The sequence below is a fragment of the Patagioenas fasciata genome, chromosome 5 (genome assembly GCF_037038585.1).
Source record: "Patagioenas fasciata isolate bPatFas1 chromosome 5, bPatFas1.hap1, whole genome shotgun sequence".
NCBI lineage: Eukaryota > Metazoa > Chordata > Aves > Columbiformes > Columbidae > Patagioenas > Patagioenas fasciata.
Genome location: NC_092524.1, coordinates 31,204,593 through 31,218,799, shown reverse-complemented (window position 1 = coordinate 31,218,799; position 14,207 = coordinate 31,204,593). Strand labels below are relative to the sequence as shown.

Sequence of the window (14,207 nt, the reverse complement as noted above, 5' to 3'; positions counted from 1 at the left end):
GAGAGGCAGGGAAGTGTGGTAGAGCCACAGTCTGGTCTTGCACACTCCAAAATCTAGCAGCATGCACATATATGCTAATTTAGGGCTACTGTAACACACTGCTCCAGCAGGCAGTGAGTCACTGCACACCAGAGTAAAGAGGAGGCAGGGAGGGTTTTGTGGCCCTGTGTTTCCCACATGGTGACTGCTGGCCCTGCTGTGAGGCCAAGCGCACACAAGATCCCTTTCAAATGAGCTCTGAGGATGGGTGAACGGCTTGTAGCACTCCCTGGGCCCACACAGGAGAGCACAACCCTCTCTCCTGCCCCACCCTTCCACCCCCAAATTTCACCTACTGCTTATAGCTCCTCCCCACCCTCTCATTGCATTTAAACATAAAACTCCAAACTTTTCTGGACACAGATTCATTTTTTTGCTAGATATAGGCTAAATGTCCAGGCAAAGAATACTGAGCATGAAGTGAGGTGACTGAGTGTAGCACAGAGATGCCCAAAGTAGCTTTAGAGGAGCACGGGTCTTGCAGTCACTTAGTTGTGGCACTGCAATGGGCTCACTCGCCTTGCTAAACTGCATGTGGCTACAGGAAGATTGCTACCAGGTATTTGAGGTTATTGTTTGGAAAGAAGCTGTTGAGGTCTCTCTCCACTACCCTGGAGTGTGATGGTGGCCATATAGAGATGCTCTGACAGCTGTGATTTAATTAGTCACAAGCTCTTTGTCTGCATGTTAGAGTTGTTGCCTAAATGTAGAACATTTTTTATTAGCAGTAGTATTTTCTAGAAAGGAATCCCTGGGCTGAGGGGGGCTTCAGTGTTCCCCCCAAAATCACAGCAGGTAGAAAATAAATTGCTCTTCATTCTGCTGACTCAGTTGAGGTGCTATAATAGGCTGCAGGAAGCAGGGAGGGGACTGCCTAATGACTGGAAATAATAAAGGGGTGGGGCAGGAGAGCCTCATCATAAAATCCCTATTCCTCCACCCCTAATCTGCATGAGGAGTTCCTGTCAGCTGTACAACTTGGTGTCTTTTGACATTGGACTTATATGCAACTGGGGCTGCAATGGGATCCAATTTAAGTTCAAATGAGGTAAGGAAAAGAAGCTGTTAGCAAGAATAAAGTGGGTGAAATTGTCTCATATTCCAGTTCTGTTGATTACAATGGAGACTGAGGTGTTTAAGGTGTATGGGGAATCCATGGAAAGCAAATTTGCCGTTTGTCAGATCTCATGGTTGCATGGATAGTTTTCCTAATCTAGCCTTTTATGGAACCTTGTGGTATGTCTGCATTTTCAAGCTATGTTTTAGGGCTAACAACATCACTTATTGTGCTTGCTTAAAAAAAAAAAAAACAAACAACAACTGTGTGTCAAGGAAATAAGAAGCTGGCACGGGATTGTGATTGGTTTGGTGATTGGTAAAACACATAATAAGGGTAGTTAATGAGCATAGCTCTAAGTTTTGAATGTGAGATGTTTTTAAAAGTCAGCCTAAAATAAGAGTTTAACATGTAGCTTAGTTTTCTTAACTTTGCCTTGTGTTGTTTTTCCTAGACTATTACGGGCACCACAGCACCAGCGGTGAGCACGGTAGGTGGTAATTAGCTGGCCCTTCATTAAATGCTGTTTAGTGCTGAATGTAGGTAGATCACGAGAAAAAAATCTTAGGAATTCAATGGCTCGAGGGAAAACTGTACTGCAATATTTATTGAACACTGAAAAGTTGAGCTGTGACTTCAGATCTGTAGATGAAATATTGCCTTGGTTTTCGGTACACTGTAAATAGTCTGGCCTCTGTCGGTGTCTGATGCTTATGATGGTGTGAATAGGTGTTGCACTGTGTCTGGGCTGGTTTTTACTTCATGAATATTAATTTTTTAATTCCTCCCTTTTTGTGTTTCGACATCTTTGGATGAAATACCCATTTGTCTTTTATGTTATTCCCTCACAAGAAGGCTCTGTGTAAGTGGATCTTGCAGTTGTTCTTAGTGCTTAGTAGTCCTTGTAGTCTTTCTTTGTGCTGTAATGTGCCATAGAGCTTGCAATTCTCTGTGTAACACGGTGTTTAAAAACACAGTGTCAGAACAGGTAGCACTGTGGAATAAATGTGTTGCATTCAGCCTCCTGACAAGCCCAATCTCACCAGCCCAGTAGGAGTGGGAGCAGTGCCCAAAGTTCTCTGAATGTGAAAAAAGAGCAACAAGGTTTCGTAAAAGTTGAACTGAGGATGAATGCTTTGCACAGGCAAGTGAAAACTCCCTGGGCAATTAGCAGACCATCACGTTAACAGGAAAACAGCATAAAGGAAAACAGATATACTGTTGTGAGCCAGGGAATGAGAACAATGGCAGTGGCAACAGAATGGGGCTATGGGTTTGGAGTTGCCAGTATCTGTTGCAGCTCTCTGGGAATCCACAGTTGGTAGATAGGCTCTTGCCCCTGCTTCAGTTGTGTGGGGATTTCCCAGCCTCGTCTGTTTTGGGCTTTGGTTCCACATGGGGTACTGCAGTGATACACAGATTCTCTGAAAAGGTGGTATGTTTAGTCTGCCTCAGGAAGGTTTGCTGTTATTGAAAGTATCTGATGCCTGACTGTCCCTGAGAGCCATTTGCCTTCTCTATTCAAAGTGAAATGCTGTGGTAAAGCAATGACTTTGCAGAGTTTATTCAAAAAGTTGCTTTTAAAATAATGTTTATGTTTCTGTGTATAGTCTCACAGCCCCAAGGAAGTATACTAGGATCATAAAAATTGTTACTTTTAATCCTGTAAACTTAACCTGTGTTTAGAGGATTAAGCTGTTTTTATCCTTAGTGCTTTATACATTGTTAGTAGATCTTTAAGTATGAGACCTGTACAGTTCAGTGGCTTTAGTTGTGCCTCTTGTTTTTAGGATATTTAGGGTAGCAGAACTAACATGAATATAGTACATACCATTTAGAGTAGGACTCAAAGCTTGCTCTTTCTGTCCTGACTCTTCGAGGCTCATAGAGGCAAAAATGAGGAAGGAACCTGAGGTTGTTTTTTTTTTTTTTTTTTTCATTGAAAGTTATTATTTATGATAATAAATATAGAGCTATAATATATCTTGAGTTATATTTTGTTACTCAATGGCTCAGTTAAGGAAACTAGTTTTCATTATCAGAGGCAGTTTGAGTAGAAACCATGGGATGTATGAAATTGAAACTTGAGTGTCCATGTAAATTAAAGTGAACATGTAAAATACTTGCTGAGAAAATGTTGGTAGTACCCTTAAGCTGGCAGACAAAAAAGTAATACTTTTTAGATTACTCAAATTACTATATCATATTAAAATAATATAGGCTAGCGTGGTCTTGAGAAAAAGCCACACTGAACTGTGGAAATGCTTGACTTAGTTTCTCTTTTAAGATTTTAATTTATTCTAACATGTGAGTCCAGCTGTGGAGCCGCAAACAGGAAGAGAAGAAAAATCACATGAAAATGGCAGTCTGAAGTCACACAAATTTTACGTAGCTCTTAGAAAGAAACAGGCATTGAGTCACTGCTGCTCCATTTGTTTTTATTCTGGAAAACCCTGGTGACTTCTGCTGACTTAGTAAGACCCAGCTATTGGGAATTTTAAAATGGATGAAATAAATACAAAAGATGTAATATAAGGAAAAGTGTTTCTTATGTATATGACCTTGCCTAGAGGTGGTAGACATAGTAATGTAATGAAATCCTGCCTGCCTTGAGGCTGCAAAACTCTTTGAAGTTAAAAGGTGCCACATACCTGACCCAGGTCAGAAACAAGGCAATGATCCGTGTTTTAAAATCCTGCCACTCTTTCTGACAGGGCCGACTGTTTTTCTTGTTGGTCTTCATAGTTTTTAAGTAGTAGTGAGATTTCTATTCCTTTTTAAAGAGAAAGCTCAGAGAGGCGTGCTCTGCTTCAAATAGATCTGAGGCTGCTTTGCTTTGGTATTTGCTTTCTCTCTTGATATAAATTGGGAATGTTGTATGTGTTTCACTCCTCAAGAAAAAAAAAATCTATAAGAGACTTTTGTAGAAGTGTAAACTTGGAATTTACTGAAACAGAGCTGTTTTAGAGCCTAGTTATGTAACTTTTATTCATATGGATGAGCATTCACTTACGCGAACACTCCCATTGACTTCCCTGGGAACAGATATGTAAGGATTGCACAAGTGTGCCACAGCACTTAATTGAACTTTTATCTGACGTAGGACAGTGTGACCAAGTCTTGCATTTGCAATCTCACATATTTAAGTAGTTTCAACAGTGATTATTAAAATACCTGGCTTGTGTTTCCGGTTTATGAGTTAACAATCATGTCTCAGATGAAATAAATACAGAAGCTGAAAGTCGAAGTGTGTATAATAACTGACCTCGGTGTCTTCTGGCCTCAGAACTTACGCAGCCTGTGATATTGTCACATTAAAGGGAAAGAAGTGGATGTCATTGCCCATTACTAGCATATCCAGCTTAAGATATGCCACCCATCAGTTTTCCTGTGTGACTTTGAGTAAGCCGCTGACAACTAAACCTGACAGAGCATTCGGGCATCTAGAAGCTAGGAACTATAAGGTCTGACTTCCAAATCACTAGTATGGGAAAGGACTTTAGAACACAGAGTGACACACTGAGGATTAATTCAATAAGTCTGGAGAGCTGGATACACCAAAATGGGAATTGTAACACCTGAGCAGGAAACTGCATAAGTAGGTACATCCAGCTACCAGGGACATCTGAGCACAGGAGCACCCTTCTTAGATGCTATCACTGCGTGCCACTTAAGACTGCAGTGAGATACACGAAGCAGAGGTCTAGATGCTTCTTTTCAAAGAGCTGAGCAAAAGTTATTCCTTTAAAATGGTGTCTAGCCTAGTGGTTATAGCACTTCCCTGGGATGGGGAACTTCTGCTCAAGTCTGTTCTTCTGTATTCAAGGCATGCAAGCCTCATCCTTCCTCAGTAAAGATATGCTCCACTTCTTCCGCCAAAATAGCACTGCTGAGAACAAAACCATTTAGAATTTATTGGGTGGGAAACAGGGACCAAGTATAAATGTAGCAAACATGTCAGTAGATTTGGCAAGGACAGACAAGCGTTTTCTGTTGATCCCTATGCCTAGGAGTGCTTCTGTGTTTTACCCAGTTCTACCTAATGCATACAGAAAAGCAGTTCTGGCAGTTTGACTATATAGTCTGGGTATGATATCTTTTGGTTGTTTTTCACTGGAGACGGTAATATATACATTCCCCATATCCCCTAAAGAACTAGTTGTTTTTTTTTTTTTTCTTTCAAGGTATGTGAGTATAAGTTCTCCTTTATGGCCATGCTTGGGATAATGGAGCAGGTAGAGATGTGAAATACTCTTTGAGACAAGCTGTAATGTCCCATGACTGACAATTTAAGTGCTTGAGAACTGTGCACAATAAAACTGTTCCCTGTGCTAGACTCTGGACAAGTTATAATAATGTAGAACAAATGTGCCCATATCAGTGACTATTCCAACCTTCCTGCTGCTGTCTCACTGACCTTCAACTCAAGGGTCTTCAGGCCCCTTGCTGACCCAAAGGGAAGTGCAAGATGATATGCCATGGATTACCCAGACTGTTTCTTAGAGGTTGTTCTTCATCTCTGCTGCATTTTCAGAGGTGCTGAGGTTTTTGTTGGTGATGACAAGGGCCTGCTTCATTACGCTGTGTTAGCGGCCAGTGTCACATCATGGTTCCAGTTGCTCAATGTTTTGCTAAAACATGGAGAAACATTTCAGGACAAGCCTTGTGCTACAGCTGGAAAGATAAATGATCTGGCAAAATGTATAGTATGTATGAAGGAAATAGTAGCAAGATACATTTTATTAGTTAGCATCAGTACATTGTTTTTACTTTTGCTGCTTATGGTTAATACAGGTACTTCAGATACAAAGTAAGAAAACCCATGTATTTGTGTTAGGACTCTGTGTTAACTCTACTAGGGTACAGTATTACTATGAATGCAGGAGGGAGAGGATTTATGTGTTAATATCTGTTCTGACAAGATTAGACAAGTTTTTGAGGACAAACCACATGTTTCTGTTCTAAACCAGAGCTGGTAGTCTCAAAGCTAAATACCAATTTTAAGCAAGTGTTGAGAGAGTGTTGGTTTTAAAAGGGAAGATGGTACCTATGAAACAGAAGTTAGTGTGGAAGAGAAAAGAAATATGTTAAGTAGTTATTTCCAAAGTGAAATAGGGAAAGAGTTAATTTCATAGAATCATAGAATACCAGCTTGGAAGGGACCTCAAAGATCATCTAGTTCGTTCAACCTTTCTTGCAAAAGCACAGTCTAGTGAAGAAACTGAGCACAATATATCCAGGTGTGGCCTGACACGTGTTGAGCAGAGTGGGATAATGACTTCTTTGTCTCTGCTGGTGATGCCCTTGTTGATGCAACCCAGTATCCTGTTGTCTTTCTTTGCTGCAGCAGCACACTGTTCACTCATATGGAACTTGTCTGCCAGGATGCCTGCAGTCCTTTTCCACAGAGTTGCTTCCCATAAAAGTAGATCCCAGGTGGGTAGATTCCCACCCTGTGAAATATGAAGACATGAGCCATGGAAGCTATGAAGTATTACAGAATTAATATTTCTGAGCTCAAAGTGTCTGATATCTAGCAGAGTTTTGAGTTAATTCCTAAGATCATGTCTTGAAAGAGTTTTGTAGCTTAATGCTGGTGATCACAGATGAAGATCAGTTTTTACAAGATGTATTTTGTCACTGGCAGCTGCATTTTTTGCCTTTTAGGCTGTGCGTGGGAGCTTGTACTGGTGCAGCAGCTTTTGCTGGTGCATGGTGGTTGCTTAGCTCTGTTTGCACAGCTACTGTGACAGTGTTTGGTGTCCCAGAGGCAGCCTGCTCTGTTGCAGGCAGTGGTGATAAAAGGTGAGGACACCCATGCGTGTACTGTAGGAGTGTTTAATGTGATAATAATGGAGTGGTGTTAAAAAGAAGTGGTCTTTATCAAATCAAGCTCTCAGCACCTGTTCTCGCCTCAAATGTGTTTTTGAAATCTGTTGTTTCTCTTTCAGACCTGAAAAGGGTTCTGTGCTAAAAATTTGCGTATTTTTTCCAGCTGCTGCATTTGGTTTGATAAATGATATTGGCTCAACCTTAAAAACCTTGTTTTATAACTTCAGGCTTGCAGCAGTCTGTAATTCTGTAACTATAGACTATAATATTAATCTCAATTTTATTTTATTTTATTTATTTAATTGTCATACAGAGACCCGTATCTCCTTTCAACTTGCTCACTGTAAAAATACTAAGAGTGAGGAATGCCCGGAAAGCAGACTTGCGTGAGTATTTCTACTATTGTTGGAAGTTTCTTGTAATTCTTTAAAGTAAAGAAAATATTTGATCAATGTTATTCTTAAATTGCATTGGAATAAAAATACATGTTGCTGCAAGTTTGCAATAATTATTTTTATTGTGATGGTGAAGTGTTGCTTTCTGCTCTTAAGTGTAAGGAGAATAACTCAAGCAAGGTGATGCATTTGATCTTTTGCTTTCATACCTCACTGTATGAGATGTATTTCCTACCCTTGTGACATCAGACTTAGCTGCTGATCAGAGGGCTGCTCTTTAAATGATGAAAATTCCTGTACTTTTGAGTAAGAAACCTATTTGCTACAGAATTTCTGTACAGAAGAGAGAAGAGGACTGGTGATGCAAATATAAAATCAGCAGTAGTAGGAAAAACTATGAAAATAACAGAAGTACAAGCAAAAACATTCTTCCGCAAAATTTATAAATATGCAAGAAAAGATGATAAAATCCAGTGTGTCTGGAAATGTGTTTAACCTAGACAATGGAGCAATTTAAAAGTCAGAAAAACTTAAACAGAGTACTACTGTGAGAGATTTAAAGGAGTTTAAATGGGGGATAGTAAGGAGAAGCAAGAAAAGGATATCTAGAATAGAGGCTGGAAGGGAAAAATGTCATAGTCAGATCACAGGAGTTCATAATGAGAAGAGACCAAGACAGAAGAAATCTCTGCAGTAGGGGAGTCTACAGAGTCTGGTAATATTCAGCTGTGCAAGCCCTGCAATGGTTCACCACCTCTGCCTCTGCAGACTGGTGGGAATCAGCTTGTTGAACCAGTGTGGCAGCAAATGTGAAAAAGAAAATCTTTGGTGGAAGACAGAGCCTTGAACAGAGTAGCTTGTTCACTGTCCAGATGTGACGCTGGCTCACCCAGGGGAGGGACTGGTTTAACTCTGAATGTTAGGATTTCCAATTAATTGCGGAGCTTTCTCACAGCTTCTGTTCCACAGATGTGGGTCCTCTTTAGCCCAGTCTCCTGGGTGCACTGGGGCTTGTCCAGGTGCCTTTCAAAATGCAGTTATATCACTGGGGATGTTTGAATGGTGAAATGTCTATGTAAAGAAGTTGGAAAGGCATGAAAGAAAAAGGCAAAGTAAAGACAAAGAGAATAAGAAAATTCAAATTGAAAGACTACAAGAATAAATTGGAAAGATGTAAAACAGAGAGGAAAAGCTCACAATGTTTTCACCAAAATCTTGCTGAACTTGGCTCAAAATTAAATTTCTTTTGGCACACTCAGAATTTTGTGCAGCATATCATAGTTTCTGAGGAAACAAGATGTAAATTTCAGTTAATCTATTATATATTTTGATTTTTCAACTACTGTAATGGGTCAAGAGCAGAGGGAAAACCTCTATCTTCTTATCTGAGGTTGAATTTAGTGGTTTCTGGCAGGAAGAATGTGGTTGGATCACATGGAAGTGGTGCTTAACAATAGTAATTTTGAATGAATGATGATTATCAGGTAACAAACCCCTACTGCACTTGCAGTATCCTGGGTTACTCTTGCATCTTCCACAATGTCATACTACTGTGCTTACTTATGTTTTCCTTTTATTTTTTCAGCTTTAAAAAATCTGCTATATTTTACTGTGTGCTTTGTTTACTGTTTATGTCTTAATATTTCTTAGTCTAGAATTGACAGTTGATCAAACTACTTTTTTTACTGTGTCATTTTGGAAAAGGAATTTGATTCATTAGACAAAGTGAGGGCACCTTATGAGATGTAAAGTTCTATGTTTTTCAGAGGTTAAATATCTATTTTAATGTGCAGAAACACACACTTTGTGGGCTTATAGTTGTATGCACTGACTTTTTATTTAACGAAACCCAGATGTTCAAATGCCTACATAGCGACTTGCATCAACCAAATACGCAATCTGACCAGGCAGTCACTGCAATTGCGTCTGCAAACCCACATGCACAATTCTGTGTGCGTTTGTGTGCTCCAGCAGGTCGCCTGCTCATGCTTCAATTCACTGTGGTTGTCCTTCTCAGGAATTATTTGCTCACAGTTGCTCCTTACCACACTGAATCGTACAGTCTTTCTTCATTGAGTTTGTTAGCATGTCTGCCTTATCATATTGCCTTACTTCCTGGAGTTCTGGTCTCGAGAACAGATGAATATTATATCTTTACCCCCTTGAGATACCCTGAATTCAGAACTTGGGCTTCCCAAGGCTTTGTTTAAAGTATATTTGGAAGAGAGATTTAAAAACTTTTCAGCAAGAATATTTACTCAGCAGAAAATTAATTTTCTGAGGAAACTCAAATTATTGTGGAAAAAAAATCGGTTTTTGTTGGTAGTGGGAAGGATATGTCAGGCAGGCTTTACCTTTTCTGAGGCATTAAAAAGGCATTCGAAAATCCAAACATTTCAGTTAGTTTTTCTCAAAACATCAGTATTTTCAACTATGAGAAAGTATCTCTTTTCTATCTGTTTGTAATGGTAACAGTATGCTTCTTGTTACAATTATGAGTTATTATTTATTTCCTCATTTAGCTTCCCTGTTTTTCTCATTAAACCATGGTGTTTCCTACTTCAATGGTATTCTTTCATATTTTCTTGCTGGTGAAGAGTTTGTGCTTTATTTATTTAAGTGGATCTTTCTTCTTGGCCTTTGTCTCTCACATTCCTATTTAACAGTGGAAAATAAATATACTTTAAAAGTCTTTATCCCAACTGTTATTGCAGAGAAAAATAATTTTAACAGATTTGAGTATAGGCTTGAAAATCTAGACTGTGTTTTGGACCCCACCACTGACTGCATTATGGGATCTTGGGGAAGTAATTCAAGTTTTCTCAATTTACTTATTTGCTCAAACCTTATGTCGTCACTGTGAAGTAAATCATCAGTGTCTCTCAAGCCCTTCAAAAATGGAAGCTCTAACACTAATCAATATTAAGCATTTACATTTTCATCTGCCTACACTTGTGCCTCTGCCAAATATCTGATTGGTCCTGCTGTTCTGATCAGATTTGTCTAAGGGGATTTTCTGGAAACACTTTCCTTCCTGCAGTCATTAGCGTGGTTTTGCTGATGGTGATAGCATGGTTTGCTACATTATAAAAACACAACTTAGGAAAAATACACTTAGTAGAAAAATCTAAATCTGTAGTTGCTACTGAAAGATAAAAAGGAAATACACAAAGATAATTGTACTTATTATGAGATAATAACACTGTTACAGGTTTTAAGCATGATGCAGGGATTGACTAGGGGTTGAATTATTTGACTTTTTCTGGCTCACAAGGTTGCATTAAGAACCAGATGACTTGTTGAACATTGCTTCTGTGAAATAGGGAGGATATATATTGCATTATATGTGTGAGAGAAAGGCTGTCGGTGCCTGTGTCAAGCTCTTGCAAGTCTCACTCCCAGGCAGTTCTCCCTCCAAACATGGAGGGGGTCAGAATATGGAAGGATATGATGTCTTGTATGGCACTTATGGTTTCCTTCCCCAGATTTGAGTGATGGCAAGATTTTTCTAGTCTGCAGAGAGAGTGGTAGGAAAGGATAGGGTGAATTGTAATTTAATCCTGGTGCTGAGACTAATTTTGCTTTCCAAAAGTCTTGCTGAGAAAGACAGAACTTCTAAAAATTTAATCAGCGAATGAACATTAAATTGGCACATTCTGATTTCTGATAAGGAAATAAAACTTTTCAGCTTTGATGGGGGAGCACTTTACTTTTTGGCAAAAAAACCCTGTCATTCTTCATTGAAGCCAGCAGTTTGATAAAGGTTTTCAGCTACTTAAGGTACCAAATCTGGGAAGGAAATGCTAGAAAACAAGTCTCTCTGTAGCCCAGATTGAAGGTTGTGAGGTGCGTTGCCTGAGTGACATCCTAGAGCTGATGTATGTTTGGCAGAGAGAATATACTGGTAGATATTATCATGTTTTGGCAACATTACCTTGCCACAGTCATTTGGATAGTCATGAATATAAAGCTAAATGCAGCATGGATAGGTGTGCCTCCACTGTATGTGGAGCAGAGTGCTATTTCAAATGCAGCTTTATGTTGGGAATGAGCATGGCAAGTGTGTGAGGATGTTTCTGTTTTGCCTTGAGTGATTAATTGTATTATTTATTCCTCACTCTGTTTATTTTAGGAAGAAATCCCCTACTGTGTTATCTCTCCCTTATTACAGTTAAACATGCAAAGTGCAGTGATACTTTCTCTGTATATGTTATCACTCTGCTCATCTTCTTTTTATACAGTCACCCTTTCAGATTGTTACGTGACATTGTGGCTGCCTACTGCTTCAACTGAGAAGGTTCGGACCAGAACCATCAAGAACAGCAAAAACCCGGTGTGGAATGAAGCTTTCTGCTATAAGGTTGACCGCCGAATCAAGGTAGTGAAAATAAACGGTTCTCACCATTCAGTGTGTGAAGATAGTCAATAGATTATGCAAAACTATGATAAACCAATAAATATATATCTCATTTCCAAATACTGGTGGTCTTAAAGATTCATCAGAAAAACCTCTGTTGCTTACATCCTCCTTGGTATTGTCCGGTTCCAGTTTGTTTTTACTTAAGTGTTTGCTATACTGATGAGTAGCAATTTAATGCCCTGCAGAGTATGGCCTTTGCTATCCTATTCCCGATCTTGACACACACAAGTGAAACCCAAGATAAAGATTACATTAAAATAACAGTAAGATCAGTTAGTTCTAGATATGATGGAAAGGAAATCCTTTAAACATTCTTTCTATACTTGTGCCAGTTTTATACACATGGAACCAAAGGCCATAAAATAAATGTAGAAACATTTAATACAGTTATTTATCACAAATTCATGAATGCTCTGTAGTACCTGCCTGTTTTGTTTCATTTCCCCAGGCAGACAGCCTGCCTCTTTGTCTGTTGTGTACTGTTATCAGTAATGTGATGCCTAATATTCCCAAATCTCTTTTCCTATTGTGTTTCTCCTTTTTCCTCCTTCCCCTAAAACTGGAGGGGGGAGGCAGAAAAATCTGAAGACTAGAGCTTACGGAGCTCTTAAATGTAGAAGTAACTCCATTATATCCTTAACTTCTTTTTGCAGAATGTGCTGGAACTAAAGGTCTGTGATGAGGACACGATGTCTAGGGATGACGAACTCTGCACAGTTCTTTTTGACATAGATAAACTCACTGTAGGACGTACTGTTCGAGTGAAGTTTCAGCTGAATCCACAGGTTAGCAATGGAACTGGTGAGAACTAAAGCAAATTCTTTCCTTTCATCTCAATATAACCTTTTACGGAGTTTCATTCTAGGAAAAAATCTACTTAAACTGTATTTTTCTGCTTTGAAAGGACTTAAAATCCCTGTATGAGTGCTCCATGCTCGGTTTTGTTAAGAAGTACTCTCTGTGCTGAAAATCTAGGATGAAACCAGTTAGAACTAACTACCCAGTGCCTTAATTCTGAATATTTCTGGCATCTTTGTTGGTTCTTGACATGAGTTCTGAATTTTCAGCCACTTTAAACTGTAATAATATTAAAACAGCTGATTATTTTTGTTTTTAGAATCAAAATCTGAAAAAAGGTTGTTTCGGCAGAATAGCAGTTCCTACATCTTCATGCTCATATGGCTCCTAGATTTCAAAAACTAGTTTTAGCAACTGCTTTTTTAATATCTTGAAATTCAATATCCTCAGTTGGCACCATGGTTTGGTGTTTGTTTTTTTTTTTTTTTTTTCCAAATTATTCAAATGTTTTGGTAATTTTGCTAAGTGTTATTCTAAAGATACATTTTACAAATTATGTGTAACTGGTATGATGAAAGTTATGAAGAAAAGTAATATCCCTTTTTCTTTTCCCTCTCTCTTCAGGCACGTGAGGAGCTGGAGGTGGAGTTCACATTGCAGAACACGTGAGTAGAGTTCTAAATTCTATATAAACTGTTGTATTCAGCATAAAAATAGTCTGGTTCATATGTGACAGTGCTTCTTAAACCTAGTCTCTGAAAGAAACATCCAGAAGTTTTCATTCAAGTGTAATAAATTGGAATTTCAGAAGAGATGTTTTTAGACTTTAAATATCTGAAAATGTAATTTTACCATATGACTGCTGCCTCCTGAGCATCAACTTCCTCCTATTACTTCTGTCATTGGATCAATACATGAGGAACTATGAGAACAACTGCAACATTGAGGAAGTTTTGACCTTTAGAAGAAAGAATGCCGAGCCTAAATGTCTTATGTTGCCCCTTCTTGGGGAATCTGGTTTTTCAAATCCACAGCACTATAAAATGCTCTCTTCTAAGCTGATCTGTTTAGCTAATCTGGCTACACATGTGGAGCTGTTGTAGACTTGAGTATTGGTTCCAGCAGAGAGAGGAACTAAATGTTCTGCGTAAAGAAAGGAGCAAGGGGCACTGTGGCAAGCTGGGAACTGAGGAACCAGGAAAACTGGAAGAGCAGCAGTAGCTTCACTTGGTGAGCTTGGAAGATGTTGTTGGAATTCGACTGTTTAGGGGATATGTTCGCTTCAGGTAATTCATGCTACGGAGAAATCTGGGAGCCTGTGTGTTTCCTTCTAGTCTGTTTCCATAATATGCTTAATGACTGAGGAAGTTACTTGAAAATACTTCTGTTACCAATTTGATTAATGTTATTAGACTGGAAGTGTTAAAGCAGCCTTAGAGAAGCGATGGTACTGCTGAGACCTTCCCAAGGCATTTGGAGCACTTCAAGAGCCCTGGCAGTATAGTATGTTAGTATGTTGGTGGAGAGTTTGAATAACATGTTTATTTCTGACAGAAGGGGAAATTGGGACTTGCTTGAGAAAGGGAAGTAGCTCAGTATTGCGAATGGAGAAGATCTCCCAGTGTTTACAAGTAAAAAAAAAAAACAAAAAAAACCAACCACAACA

The 14,207-nt window shown here is 39.0% G+C and overlaps 1 protein-coding gene across 2 annotated transcripts in view; it reads left to right on the top strand.

The window, feature by feature from the left end:
• The first annotated feature begins 1,002 nt into the window (after positions 1-1,002).
• The window catches only part of LOC136101748 (cytosolic phospholipase A2 epsilon-like), a 33,086-nt gene continuing 19,881 nt past the window's right edge, over positions 1,003-14,207 (top strand). Inside the window, exons 1-6 of one of the 2 annotated variants that reach the window (XM_065838134.2) lie at positions 1,003-1,087; positions 1,551-1,586; positions 7,242-7,314; positions 11,565-11,701; positions 12,397-12,528; positions 13,166-13,206. In XM_065838134.2, the coding sequence (XP_065694206.1) occupies positions 1,061-1,087; positions 1,551-1,586; positions 7,242-7,314; positions 11,565-11,701; positions 12,397-12,528; positions 13,166-13,206 (446 nt within the window). In that variant the 5' untranslated portion in view covers positions 1,003-1,060. Of the gene's footprint in view, positions 1,088-1,550; positions 1,587-7,241; positions 7,315-11,564; positions 11,702-12,396; positions 12,545-13,165; positions 13,207-14,207 lie in introns of those variants that run through there. The other variant, XM_071809213.1, reaches the window with a different exon arrangement.